General features: G+C 73.9%; 1 protein-coding gene across 2 annotated transcripts; it reads left to right on the top strand.

The window, feature by feature from the left end:
• Positions 1-895: 895 nt before the first annotated feature.
• Positions 896-13,217, top strand: LOC311528454 (rac GTPase-activating protein 1-like). 2 transcript variants are annotated; one of them, XM_084643499.1, is made up of 16 exons: positions 896-1,041; positions 1,893-2,095; positions 2,327-2,460; positions 3,860-3,938; positions 4,293-4,346; positions 5,861-5,938; positions 6,314-6,452; positions 6,758-6,900; positions 8,749-8,898; positions 8,976-9,071; positions 9,146-9,347; positions 10,515-10,620; positions 11,564-11,696; positions 11,851-11,965; positions 12,490-12,604; positions 12,904-13,217. In XM_084643499.1, the coding sequence occupies exons 1-16, from the start codon at positions 957-959 to the stop codon at positions 12,953-12,955; spliced, it is 1,884 nt and encodes a 627-aa protein (XP_084499625.1). In that variant the 5' UTR covers positions 896-956; the 3' UTR covers positions 12,956-13,217. The 2 variants fall into 2 exon arrangements, with proteins under 2 accessions (XP_084499625.1, XP_084499626.1); XM_084643500.1 differs by lacking the exon at positions 8,749-8,898.
• Positions 13,218-13,618: the final 401 nt, after the last annotated feature.

Consider the following 13,618-nt stretch of genomic DNA (forward strand, 5'->3'; position numbering starts at 1 on the left):
GCTTTCGCCCCGGCTCTCTGGCCCTTCCTCCCCAGGCAGAGCGTGAGGGGGCCACGCCACGCACCCCAATCCTGCCCTATGGCTGCAGTACAAGCCTGTGGCCCCGAGGCCATGGTTACGGGTGCACGTCCCCGGGGCATCTGGATGCAAAGGAGGCAGATCCCCCAGTCCTCATTCCAAAGGTGGGGCCTGGGATCATGGTGCAGGGGACTGGGTGCTGCGGGGGGGACGGACTGGGCATTGTGAGGGGCCCTGGGCCCTGCAGGGGGGACTGGGAGCTGTGGGGGGCACTGGGCGCTGCGGGGGGGACTGGGTGCTGCGGGGGGCCAGTTTCCCATGGAGCCCTGACAGCTGTGGGGAGGGAGGGGGAACACAAAGACCCTGTGCAGAGGAGCTGGATCAAGGGTGCTCCCAGCCGTGAGACATGGGGGTGCAGGGCTAGGATGGTGCAGCAGGATGCCTGGGTTCTGAGGCTGGGGGGCCTTGGGGCCCCCACAATGGCTCTAATTTCTGGGCCTCCCCCAACCCCCAAATCACAGGTTTCTTTAAAAACCAGGGGCCGATCCCGCCTCGTGCCTCAGTTTCCCTACCGGTGAAATGGGAGCTCAGTCCCAGCCCCTCCCGGTGGGGGCCACAGAATGAGCCGCACGTGCTGCCCCTGCCCCCCCCCGGATGCCCCACGGGGCGTTTGGCCTCCCAGCACACGGGGCGGGGCTGGCGGTGCCCGCTGGGGCGGATCCCGGGGGCCCCAAATCCGGCTCCCCAGGGACCCACGGCTGAGCCGGACAATGGAGGTCGGAGGGAGGTATTTTCACACACCCCCCGGAGGGATGTGGGCGGGGCTGTCTCTGAAGCTCCGCCCCGGCCCCTCCCTAAATACAGACGGGGCGGGGCTGTCTCCAGGCCACCCGCCGCTGACCCGGCCCGGGCGCGGCACCCTGGGGACCCCCGGCTCCATGGCGCGGGAGCGCGGCGGGCCCCTCCTGGCCCAGCTGGCCCGGCTCGCCCGGCTCCTGGAGCAGAGCTGCGGCGTGGAGGAAGGTGGGTGCGCGGGGTCCCGGCTCGGCCCCCCGGACCCAGCCTCGGGGCTGAGCCGCCTGGGGGGAGCCCGACGCCAGGGGGATGGGCAGGAGCTCCCTGAGAGCCCCCCTCCCCCCGGACGCTCCCCCGCAGCTCCCTGAGAGCCCCCCTCCCCCCGGACGCTCCCCCGCAGCTCCCTGAGAGCCCCCCTCCCCCCGGACGCTCCCCCGCAGCTCCCTGAGAGCCCCCCTCCCCCCGGACGCTCCCCCGCAGCTCCCTGAGAGCCCCCCTCCCCCCGGACGCTCCCCCGCAGCTCCCTGAGAGCCCCCCTCCCCCCGGACGCTCCCCCGCAGCTCCCTGAGAGCCCCCCTCCCCCCGGACGCTCCCCCGCAGCTCCCTGAGAGCCCCCCTCCCCCCGGACGCTCCCCCGCAGCTCCCTGAGAGCCCCCCTCCCCCCGGACGCTCCCCCGCAGCTCCCTGAGAGCCCCCCTCCCCCCGGACGCTCCCCCGCAGCTCCCTGAGAGCCCCCCTCCCCCCGGACGCTCCCCCGCAGCTCCCTGAGAGCCCCCCTCCCCCCGGACGCTCCCCCGCAGCTCCCTGAGAGCATCCCCCCCCGACACTGGCCTCCCCCCCCCAGCTCGCTGAGAGCTCCCCCGGACACCCCCCCCCGACACTGGCCTCCCCCCCCCAGCTCGCTGAGAGCTCCCCCGGACACCCCCCCCCGACACTGGCCTCCCCCCCCCCCCAGCTCGCTGAGAGCTCCCCCGGACACCCCCCCCCCGACACTGGCCTCCCCCCCCCAGCTCGCTGAGAGCTCCCCCGGACACCCCCCCCCCCAGGTCACTGAGATCCCGTGTCCCGTCCCCCCCCAGACTGCAGCCGCGTCGCCCGCGGCTTCGAGGCCTGCCGGCAGAGATGCTGCCGGCTGGGGCTGGACCTGCGCCGGGCCCGCGAGCAGCTGCTGGCGGCGGAGAGCGAGTGCTCGGCGCTGCGGGTGAAGCTCAAACACGCCCGCAACCAGGTGGAGGTGGAGATGGGGAAGCGGCAGCGGGCCGAGGCCGAGCTGGAGAAGCAGGTGCGCGGCGGGGAGGCTCTGGCTGGGGGGGGCTATGGCGGGGGCGGGGGGCTCTGGAGGGGCCTGGGGGTCTCAGCTTTGCTCCCCTAGGGCTGGGGTCTGCAGGAGGGCCCTGGCCTGAGGGCCTGTGGGGGGAGCTGAGGCCGGCTGGGTGCTGAGGGGGGTGGCTGGGGACGGGGGTCCCGGTGGGGCTGTTCTCTCCCCCCCCAACAGGTTGCCTCTGCCCCCCAGGAACGGAAGCTGCAGTTGATCTTTGACTTCCTGATGCAGGAATCCCCCCGCGCCGCCCTGAGCGAGGGGCAGCGCTCGGCCCTGGTCCTGCTCGAGGGGCCGCAGCTGGGCACCGCCCTGGCACCGGGGCGCAGGTGAGCGGGGGGCGGCACCGGGAGGGTGCTGGGGGGCGGCACCGGGAGGGAGGCACTAGCTGCGGCCCCCTGGCCAGGCGTTGAGGCTAGAGAGCCCGGTGGGAAAGGGGGTGAGAACGGCTAGTGGGCGAGTAGCGCCCGGGGGCCCCACCGGATTCTCCATCACTGGCCACGGGTGACCCGCTCTGGGGGCCCCGGGCGACGTTCTCCGGCCTGGGCCGGGCACGAGCCCGGCTGGCGATCGCAGCGGCCCTTGGAATCTGGGGATCCCCCTGGGACCGATTCTGAGCCCAGCCGGTGCCCCTCGCTCCCGACCCGCAGCCCCCTCCTGTCCTTGGCCCACCCCCCAGCCCAGCCGGTGCCCCTCGCTCCCGACCCGCAGCCCCCTCCTGTCCTTGGCCCACCCCCCAGCCCAGCCGGTGCCCCTCGCTCCCGACCCGCAGCCCCCTCCTGTCCTTGGCCCACCCCCCAGCCCAGCCGGTGCCCCTCGCTCCCGACCCGCAGCCCCCTCCTGTCCTTGGCCCACCCCCCAGCCCAGCCGGTGCCCCTCGCTCCCGACCCGCAGCCCCCTCCTGTCCTTGGCCCACCCCCCAGCCCAGCCGGTGCCCCTCGCTCCCGACCCGCAGCCCCCTCCTGTCCTTGGCCCACCCCCCAGCCCAGCCGGTGCCCCTCGCTCCCGACCCGCAGCCCCCTCCTGTCCTTGGCCCACCCCCCAGCCCAGCCGGTGCCCCTCGCTCCGGACCCGCAGCCCCCTCCTGTCCTTGGCCCACCCCCCAGCCCTGCCGGTGCCCCTCGCTCCGGACCCGCAGCCCCCTCCTGTCCTTGGCCCACCCCCCAGCCCAGCCGGTGCCCCTCGCTCCGGACCCGCAGCCCCCTCCTGTCCTTGGCCCACCCCCCAGCCCTGCCGGTGCCCCTCGCTCCGGACCCGCAGCCCCCTCCTGTCCTTGGCCCACCCCCCAGCCCTGCCGGTGCCCCTCGCTCCCGACCCGCAGCCCCCTCCTGTCCTTGGCCCACCCCCCAGCCCTGCCGGTGCCCCTCGCTCCCGACCCGCAGCCCCCTCCTGTCCTTGGCCCACCCCCCAGCCCAGCCGGTGCCCCTCGCTCCGGACCCGCAGCCCCCTCCTGTCCTTGGCCCACCCCCCAGCCCTGCCGGTGCCCCTCGCTCCCGACCCGCAGCCCCCTGCCGGGTGGTGGGTTTGATTTCTGCTCCCGTTGGTGCTTGGGCTGCTCGTTGACTTATCTACGGTGCTGTGACTCCCCCAAGCCCCCATCTTGAGTCGCAGGTTGGGGCGGCTGAGCCAGGCATGCTGCCCTGTTGGGGGGCGCTGCTGGGGGGGAGCTGCCCTGGCAGGAACCGGCGCCCCCTGCTGCCAGCCATGCTGACCCACTCTCTGTTGCAGGCTGTCCGCAGTGGACGAGTCGTGCACCTCGCTCACGTCCCATTCCGACATCAGCTACGACCGCACTGAGGACGACGTGGTGAGGACCCTCCCCAGGCAGCCGGGCCCCGCTCCGGGCAGACGAGCCCCAGGCGTGCCCTGGGCAGCGCTGCAGGGCCTGACTCCGGCTGTCCTGGCTCGTTAATAGCCTGGGGGGGAGGGGGGCCTGGGCGCAGGCCCTTCTAATGTAACCAGCCCAGCGGGGTACCTGCCCCCCAGTACTGGGTCTCCCAGCAGGTCCCTGGGGAGCTGGTGATGGCTTGGGTATGGAGCTGCCAGCGTGGCTCCGTGCTGGGTCATTACCCACGGACCTAGGGCTCTGAGCCCCACTGTGCCCTCCTGGGGTGCCCACCCCACTCCTGCCCAGGCGCCATCTCATTCTCACTCCTTTCAGGACCTGGACCTGACGGTGGTGAAACCCCTAAAGCAGAAGTCCCGGGAGCGCCCGGTAGGTGCGAAATGCCTGGAGCTGCCCCAGGCTGGGGGGTGCTCAGGGCCCTGGCGTGGGAAAGGGGGCAGGTGGCTCCTGGCTTCAGTCAGGTTCTCAACGGATGGGAGCAAAATTCTCCCAGAATGAGCCCATTGTGGACCCGCAGGATCGGGGCCATGGCTCCAGCATGGGGACAGGCTCTGGGAGGCCCCCTGGGTGGGGGGGGTCTCCTCCAAGGGAAGCCACATGGTTTTGTCACCTCCTGGGGCTGGACCCCTGGGCCTGCAGCCCCCCCTGGCTCCCCCTCCACGCAGCAAGTCCCCTGAGACAGACCCTGATGGAGACTTGTACCATCTTGGGGGGAAGCACCCCCCCCCGCCAGCGTCTGCAGGGACACGCAGCCAGCGTGAGCCGACCAGCGGGTTATTCGTCACCTGGGAGCCCAGGGTAATGGAAGTTAAAGTGTCGGCCGTGCTGGTCGCCCAGGGGTCATAAAAATGTTCCAGAAAATCCCCCCTTTGCCCCAGCCCCACGGGAGCAGGTGGAGGCTGAGGCCTGGGAGAGCTGACAGGCATCAGCAGAGCTGCATGGGGGAGCCCAGGGCTGGGCTAGCAGGGGCTGCAGGTTGGGAGTGAGGGGCACCAGAGGACAGGGAGCAGGAGGGGTTGGATGGGGTGGGGTCCTGGGGGGGCAGTTAGGGGTGGGGGGTTCTGGGAGGGGGCGGTCAGGGGACAAGGAGCAGGGGGGGGTTGGATGGGTTGGGGGTTCTGAGGGAGGCAGTCAGGGGGTGGGAAGTGGGAGGGGGCAGATAGGGGGCAGGGCCAGGCTGTTTGGGGAGGCACAGCCCACCCCTGCCCTAGTGCAAGGGGCTTGTGGGCATCTGGACTCCTGGGTTCCATCCCCAGCTCGGCCCCAGTGGCATGTGGCCACGGTTCTGTGTCTGTGCATGGTGGGGACCCCTTCTCCCCATGCAGGGCGGCCCCAGCACCCAGGGGCCCCGGGGGATGGGGGGAGACAAGCGGCCAGGGCTCCTGGGAGCTGAGCAGTGGTATCGCCCTCCCAACCCTAGCCCCAGGGCTTCACTTCTGGGGGCAGGGCTTTGCCGGGCAGGACTTAGCCGGAAGTGAGGGGCTTCTGGTGCAGAGCAAAGCCCGGCCCTGGGCTCTGCCGGTGCCCCTCAGTCCCGACCCGCAGCCCCCTGGCAGCCCGGCCCTGGGCTCTGCCGGTGCCCCTCAGTCCCGACCCGCAGCCCCCTGGCAGCCCGGCCCTGGGCTCTGCCGGTGCCCCTCAGTCCTGACCCGCAGCCCCCTGGCAGCCCGGCCCTGGGCTCTGCCGGTGCCCCTCAGTCCTGACCCACAGCCCCCTGGCAGCCCGGCCCTGGCCTTCGCGGACTATCCCTTGTGCAGTGTTTCGTGACCTGGCTGCTGTTCTGTCTGGAGCCGGGGTGGTGCCCGGTGGAGGGGGGACGGGGGGGCTGCGCTGTGGGTGCCCTGCCCGGGCTGCTCTCACCTGTCCGTCTGCTCTGTCCCCAGCGCTCGTCTCTGGCCCCCCTGATCGGCCCCGTGGTCGCAGCAAAGCGCACGCGCCCCCCCGTGCTGCCAGCCGCCGGCGTGAGTATGGGGCTGGGGGGCCTGTGGGAGCCCCTTGGAGACGGGTCAGGGTGAGCGGCCCCTTCCCCCGGAACATGCCTGGACCCCGGGGCTCCTGTGGGCAGCTGGCCAGGGCCGGGGTGACCGTAGTGGGGCAGCCCCTGGCTGACTGGCCCAGGAGGGCAAGTGAGGGGTCGGGGCGGGGCACGGGCCCTGCTCCCCAAAGGCTCCACCCACCTTTCCCTGGGCCCCAAATCCCCGCTCGCTTGGCGCCCCGCTCTGCTGCTTGCCCTGCAGGGCCCCGGTGCGGGCTGGGCGGGGGCAGGGCCCTGCGGGCAGGCTGGGGGGCGGGGTGGGGGGCAGCTCAGCTCCAGTCTCCACCTCTCCCCCCCGCAGGCGAGTGAGCCCCTGGTGTCGCTCTCGGCGGGGCCCGTCGCTGAAGACCGAGGCCCAGACCGGAGCCGGCTGCCCGTGGCCGCGGTGCCCGTGCTGGGCCGACGCTCGCACCTGGGCCGACGCCTCTCCACGCTCACAGGTCGCCCCGCCGGCTGTGGGGGGCGGGGGGGGGCAGTGTGCGCCTGGCCGGGGCCGCCCCGAACCACGGGGGGCTGGTGCTGGCCCAGCTCCTGGGGAGGCCCCGGCCGTGCCCTGCCCCGGGGAGGCTGCGTCGGCAGCTGGGGCCCTGCTGGGCCAGTGCCCCCCCCCGCCCCCCCCAAGCGGGAGGGTCTGGGCTCCCCTGTGGGAAGGGGGGGCGCTGCAGGGGCTGGCTTGGGCAGCGGGAGGGTGCCTGCGCTGGGACCCCCCCACACACTGATTCTCCTCCCCCCTCCGCCCCCCCAGAGCTGACCACGGTGTGGGGGAGCAGTGAGGACTCGGACAGCCACCCGGAGAGTGGGGCAGGGCTGGAGCCCAAGGGGCTGGACCCCTTCCCCTCCCCCCCACAGGGGCCGCCGCCACCCCAGCACCTCTTCACTTCCAAAACGGTGGGGAGCAGCGCGGGCCCCACGGACAGACCCTCCCCCATACAGGGGCGCCTGCAGCCGGGGTCCCGGCTCCCCTTCCCCCACCACATCCCACGTCCGCTCCCGGGGGGCTCTGGGCGAGCAGGTTTGGGGAGGGGGCAGCGGGTCTCCGGGTGAGACTGGCCCTGCGGGGGGTCCCGGGGGGCTCTGGGCGAGCAGGTTTGGGGAGGGGGCAGCGGGTCTCCGGGTGAGACTGGCCCTGCGGGGGGGCTCTGGGCGAGCAGGTTTGGGGAGGGGGCAGTGGGTCTCCGGGTGAGATTGGCCCTGCGGGGGGTCCCGGGGGGCTCTGGGCGAGCAGGTTTGGGGAGGGGGCAGCGGGTCTCCGGGTGAGACTGGCCCTGCGGGGGGGCTCTGGGCGAGCAGGTTTGGGGAGGGGGCAGTGGGTCTCCGGGTGAGATTGGCCCTGCGGGGGGTCCCGGGGGGCTCTGGGCGAGCAGGTTTGGGGAGGGGGCAGCGGGTCTCCGGGTGAGACTGGCCCTGCGGGGGGGCTCTGGGCGAGCAGGTTTGGGGAGGGGGCAGCGGGTCTCCGGGTGAGATTGGCCCTGCGGGGGGTCCCGGGGGGCTCTGGGCGAGCAGGTTTGGGGAGGGGGCAGCGGGTCTCCGGGTGAGACTGGCCCTGCGGGGGGGCTCTGGGCGAGCAGGTTTGGGGAGGGGGCAGCGGGTCTCCGGGTGAGACTGGCCCTGCGGGGGGTCCCGGGGGGCTCTGGGCGAGCAGGTTTGGGGAGGGGGCAGCGGGTCTCCGGGTGAGACTGGCCCTGCGGGGGGGCTCTGGGCGAGCAGGTTTGGGGAGGGGGCAGTGGGTCTCCGGGTGAGATTGGCCCTGCGGGGGGTCCCGGGGGGCTCTGGGCGAGCAGGTTTGGGGAGGGGGCAGCGGGTCTCCGGGTGAGACTGGCCCTGCGGGGGGGCTCTGGGCGAGCAGGTTTGGGGAGGGGGCAGTGGGTCTCCGGGTGAGATTGGCCCTGCGGGGGGTCCCGGGGGGCTCTGGGCGAGCAGGTTTGGGGAGGGGGCAGCGGGTCTCCGGGTGAGACTGGCCCTGCGGGGGGGCTCTGGGCGAGCAGGTTTGGGGAGGGGGCAGCGGGTCTCCGGGTGAGATTGGCCCTGCGGGGGGTCCCGGGGGGCTCTGGGCGAGCAGGTTTGGGGAGGGGGCAGCGGGTCTCCGGGTGAGACTGGCCCTGCGGGGGGTCCCGGGGGGCTCTGGGCGAGCAGGTTTGGGGAGGGGGCAGCAGATCTCCGGGTGAGATTGGCCCTGCGGGGGGTCCCGGGGGGCTCTGGGCGAGCAGGTTTGGGGAGGGGGCAGCGGGTCTGCGGGTGAGACTGGCCCTGCGGGGGGTCCCGGGGGGCTCTGGGCGAGCAGGTTTGGGGAGGGGGCAGCGGGTCTGCGGGTGAGACTGGCCCTGCGGGGGATCCCGGGGGGCTCTGGGCGAGCAGGTTTGGGGAGGGGGCAGCGGGTCTCCGGGTGAGATTGGCCCTGCGGGGGGTCCTGGGGGGCTCTGGGCGAGCAGGTTTGGGGAGGGGGCAGCGGGTCTCCGGGTGAGATTGGCCCTGCGGGGGGTCCCGGGGGGCTCTGGGCGAGCAGGTTTGGGGAGGGGGCAGCGGGTCTCCGGGTGAGATTGGCCCTGCGGGGGGTCCCGGGGGGCTCTGGGCGAGCAGGTTTGGGGAGGGGGCAGCGGGTCTCCGGGTGAGATTGGCCCTGCGGGGGGTCCTGGGTGGGCTCTGGTCCCCGGGGCGGGGGGGGGGGGCAGTGGGTTCTGGGGCGGGGCGGCGGGGGGGGGGTCTGTCCGGCCGCCTGGTGACTCCCCCTCTCGGCAGGTGATCCGCCCCGAGCCCTGTGCCGGCTGCGGTGCCCGGGCCCGCTTCGGGCGGGTGGTGCTGCGATGCCGGCAGTGCCTCCTGCTGGCCCACCCCGAGTGCCGCGGGCGCTGCCCCCCCCTCTGCGCCCCGGGCCCCCGGCCCCGGCAGGTGAGTACCCGGGGGAGCACCCGGGGTGGGCCAGGGGTCCGCGGCCCGGCCCCTCCCTCACCCTGCCCCTCCCACAGGGCGTCCTGGCCGACTTCGCGCCCACCACGGCCCCCCTGGTGCCCGCCCTGGTGGTTCACTGCGTGAGCGAGGTGGAGCGCAGAGGCCTGACGGAGGTAGGAGGGAGGGGAGCTCGGGGGTGGGGGGGGGTCCCTGCTGTGGAGACTGACCCCCCCCCCGCACCCCCCAGACAGGGCTGTACCGGGTGCCCGGCGCGGAGCCGCTGGTGCGGGAATGGAGGCAGAAGCTGCTGCGGGCCAAGGGGGCGCTGCCCTCGCTGGGCCGCGTGGGCGACGTACACGTGGTGTGTGGGGTGCTCAAGGACTTCCTGAGGGGCCTCGAGGAGCCACTGGTCACCTTCCGCCTGCACCCCGTCTTCCTGCGGGCCGCCGGTGAGCGGGGCGGGGCTGGAGTGATGGGGGGGGAGGGGGGGCTGGGGCGGGGCCGGTGGGGTGGGGCTGGAGTGGTGTGGGGGGGAGGGGGGCTGGGGCGGGGCCGGTGGGGTGGGGCTGGAGTGGTGTGGCGGGGGAGGGGGGGCTGGGGCGGGGCCGGTGGGGTGGGGCTGGAGTGGTGTGGGGGGGAGGGGGGCTGGGGCGGGGCCGGTGGGGTGGGGCTGGAGTGGTGTGGGGGGGAGGGGGGCTGGGGCGGGGCCGGTGGGGTGGGGCTGGAGTGGTGTGGGGGGGAGGGGGGCTGGGGCGGGGCCGGTGGGGTGGGGCTGGAGTGGTGTGGCGGGGGAGGGGGGGCTGGGGCGGGGCCGGTGGGGTGGGGCTGGAGTGGTGTGGGGGGGAGGGGGGCTGGGGCGGGGCCGGTGGGGTGGGGCTGGAGTGGTGTGGCGGGGGAGGGGGGCCGGTGGGGCGGGGCCGGTGGGGCGGGGCCGGTGGGGCGGGGCTGGAGTGCTGGGGCGGGGCTTGTGGGCTGGGGCGGGGCCGGTGGGGTGGGGCTGGAGTGGTGTGGGGGCTGGGGCGGGGCTTGTGGGCTGGGGCGGGGCCGGTGGGGTGGGGCTGGAGTGGTGTGGCGGGGGAGGGGGGGCTGTGGTGGGGCCGGTGGGGTGGGGCTGGAGTGGTGTGGGGGGGGAGGGGGGGCTGGGGCGGGGCTTGTGGGCTGGGGCGGGGCCGGTGGGGTGGGGCTGGAGTGGTGTGGTGGGGGAGGGGGGGCTGGGGCGGGGCCGGTGGGGTGGGGCTGGAGTGGTGTGGTGGGGGAGGGGGGGCTGGGGCGGGGCTTGTGGGTTGGGGCGGGGCCAGGGCTGGGAGGAGTGTGCAAGGTGGGGCAGGAGGCGGGGCCTGTGGGTTTTGGGTAGGCCCCCCACAGGCCAAGGGAGGTGCTGGGACTTTCTTGGGGGGCCAGGGTCAGCTTGCTCCTGGTTGGGAACCTTTCCCAAGGCCCCCCCCGACCCACAGCCCGTGCGTGGGGTATCCAAGGTGCCGTCTTTCCGAACCCCCTGGCTCTGCCCCCCAGTGCTGGGCTGTGCTGGTGCAGTGGGGCAGCACTGGGCTGGGGGGCGGCCGAGGGCCCCTGTCCCCCCCCCCCCCCATGACCATGGCTCCTGGCTCTGCCCCCAGAGATCCCGGACGAGGCTGCCTGCCAGGCAGCCCTGTGCCACGTGGTGAGCAAACTGCCCCCCGCCAACCGGGACACGCTGGCCTTCCTAATGCTGCATCTGCTGAGGTGAGGGGGGGCCGGGGCCGGGGGCTCCTGGGGGGGCTTGGGAAAGGCTCCCCCAGCCCGTGGATCGGCGTGGTTTCCCATTCAGCTCTGGGATGTGTGAGTGCGCCCCCGCCCCCCGGTGCAGTGTCTTGCGGATCAGGGGCTATGCCCCGGGATTCGCCAGGCTCCCTCCCCCTCACTGGTGCCCTGAGGGCAGGAAGGGCCCGCGTGCCGTGGGGCAGCAGTTCCGCTGAGTGGGTGTCACAGCTGATCCCCTGGGTGGGGTCCCGTGCGGCTCGCTCAGTGTCCCTCTGTTCCCAGGGCCTGGCTCCTGGCAGGGCCCCCCGTGGGGCCGTCCCTCCGGCCCAGGGTCAGCGCGGCTCAGTGCCCCAGATGGACCCTCCGCCCCGGGAGCGCACGTGGGTCTGTCCCCATCTCTCTGCCAGGTGCCCCGGTGCCTCTCCGGGCCTGGGGTCGCCTGGTTTCCCTCTGCGGGGAGAGTCGGTGTCGTTCTGCCCAGACCCGTCTGTCCCTGGTTTGGGTTTGTGCACCCCGGTCACGCCGAGATTGGGGGGTTCCTGGGAGGGTCCAGCAGCTTGAGCCTTGGCAGTTTGCCCCCCAGGCAAAGCGAACCTGCCCGGGGAGCCGGGCTGCTGCCCCTGGGGCCCGGGCGGGAGGAATGGGCCATGCTTGCGTTGGGGTTGGCTGCTGACCCGCTTGTGCTTTGTGGGGGGGGGGTGAAGGGGGCGTTCGCTGCCCTGGCTGAGGTGGCCGGACCTGGGGTGTCAGGGAGCCGGCGGACCCGGCCGGGACCCCGGGGGAGGGTCTGTGGCGGTTCGGGGGTTGGGGCGGCCCCGGGCAGGGTGCTCGGCAGAGTTTCGTTGGGGGTTGTCGATTGGGAGCCCGGGGCGGGGTCCTGGCAGGACGCCCCGTCACGGCAGCCCGGACGCCTGGCTCCCCACAGGGTCGCTCGGAGCCCCGAGTGCAGGATGGACGCGCTGAACCTGGCCCGGGTCTTCGGGCCCACGCTGGTGGGGCACGGCACGAGCAGCCCCACGCCCCTGGCCATCCTGCAGGACACGCCCCAGCAGTGCGAGGTAGGAGCCCCCGTGGTGCAGGCGTGGGGGGGGCTGCTGTCTGCTCCGGCCTCGCCCCATTGCACCCCCCTCCGTTCTCCCCTGCTGCTGGGGATCCAGCTCCTCTGTCGGGGGGCCTGGGGGGCGCGTCTCAGCGGCTCCCCCGCCCCCCCAGGTGATGGTTCGTCTCCTGTCACTGCCGCCCGAGTTCTGGAGGCCCTTCGTGGGGACGGAGCTGGAGAACCTGGTGCCCGCGGCCACGAGCGACCCCCTGGCGCTGGACAGACGGGGTGAGCATGGGGGCTCCCTGCCGGGGACAGCGGGCCCGTGGGGGGCAGAGGCTGCGCAGCCTGGCCCGAGCCCCAGAGAGCAGCTGGAGCAGGCAGAGGAAGGGGGCTCTGGGGGCCCCCACAGAGTTGGTGGGGGGAGCGCTCTGCCCTGGGGGTCACCCTGTGCCCCATCCCCAGGCCTGGTGCCCCGGTGATGGGGGCAGAGGAGCAGACAACCCCTCCCCCCCATGACCAGGGGCAGAGCTGCACTCGCCCACAGAGCAGGGCAGTGGTGGCTTGGCACCAGCGGCCCTTGGAGATGGGGCAGGGGGGCTGGGCTGCTGCAGGGAGAGACCCCCCCGCCCCCCCACTTCCCCTCGGCGCAGCCCCCAGCCCTGAGCCGTGACTGCCTCAGTGGGGCAGCCGGAGCCCAGCCCCAGGGTGGTGCTGTCGGGGGGGCAGAGGGTTGAATGGACTCGGGGGGGGGGCCCGCAGGTTGCAGACATCCCCCTCCCCTGCTCACAGTGTGCCCCCCCCCCCCACAGAGCGGCTCTTCCGCCCCCTCTCCTCCCCTGAGATGAACTCGACTCAGCTGAGCCCGACTGGCGGCTGCTTCCCTGACCCGCTGCGGAGCTGCATGGGCACCGTGCCCGCCCCCCTGTGAGTGCCCCGGGGCGGTGGGGGGGCACTGTGCCCCTGTGGGTGCCCCCGGGGGGGTGGGGGCTGCTGCGGCCACAGCCCCCTGTGGGTGTCATGGGGGGTGGGGGGGCACTGTGCCCCTGTGGGTGCCCTAGGGGGGTGGCACTGCAGGGGGGGTGGAGGGGGCGCCGCTGTGGCCATGCCCCCCTGTGAGTGCCACGGGGGGGTGGCACTGCAGGGGGGGATTGGGGCTGGGGGGGAGTTGTCGCTCTGTGTCTCTGGGGAAGCTGCCCCTGCCCTAACCTCTCTTCTGCCCCCAGGCCGGCGTCGGGCCCCAGGAAGACGGGCCGCTTCTTCCCCTCCCTGCTGTAGGCCCTGGCCGGGGATGGCTCCAAGGGCTGGGCAGCCTGGGCTGGGGGCGGGGAAAGTGTCAGCCCTGGGGGGCAGGCGCCAGCATTCGCTGCACGGGGGTGTGGAGGGAACATGCACGGGGCTGTGGGTCCCTGCCCCACGGCAGGGGCTACTGGACTGAGCTGGGGGCCTGGCTCCCCCACCGCTCCCTGTCTGAGCGTCCCCGGGGTGGGAGAGGGGCACAGGGACCTGGGGGCTAATTTCTATTAAATGCTTGTGCAGAGCCAGGCCTGTCGGGGTGCGTGTGTGTGTTGGGGGGGGGCGTGTGCCTATTCTACCCTGCTGGGGGGGAGGGGGACATAGGGTCTCCCAGCAGCAACCCCATGGCCTGGCTTCGGGGGAAACGTGCACCTGGCTTCCCTGGGCCCCTCCTGGGGGGCAGGGAGGGGGCCCCTCAGTCCCCTGGGGCTGCAGGGGCGACACAAGCTGGGGCAGATTCTGGGTCACTGCAGGGCCTCCGGCCCCAGGGCTCAGCTGGTGGGTCGCTACGGGAGGGGCAGGAATTTCCCCCTCAAGTCTGGGGCGGGGTGACTGGGGGATTCTCAGTGAGGTGGGGTCTTTACAGCAGGGCTGGGGGCTGCCAGTTGCTCAGCCAGAGCGGGGTGGGGGAGCGTGGGGGGCCAG

Source organism: Lepidochelys olivacea, assembly GCF_965140295.1.
Source record: "Lepidochelys olivacea isolate rLepOli2 genome assembly, chromosome: 11".
Lineage (NCBI taxonomy): Eukaryota > Metazoa > Chordata > Testudines > Cheloniidae > Lepidochelys > Lepidochelys olivacea.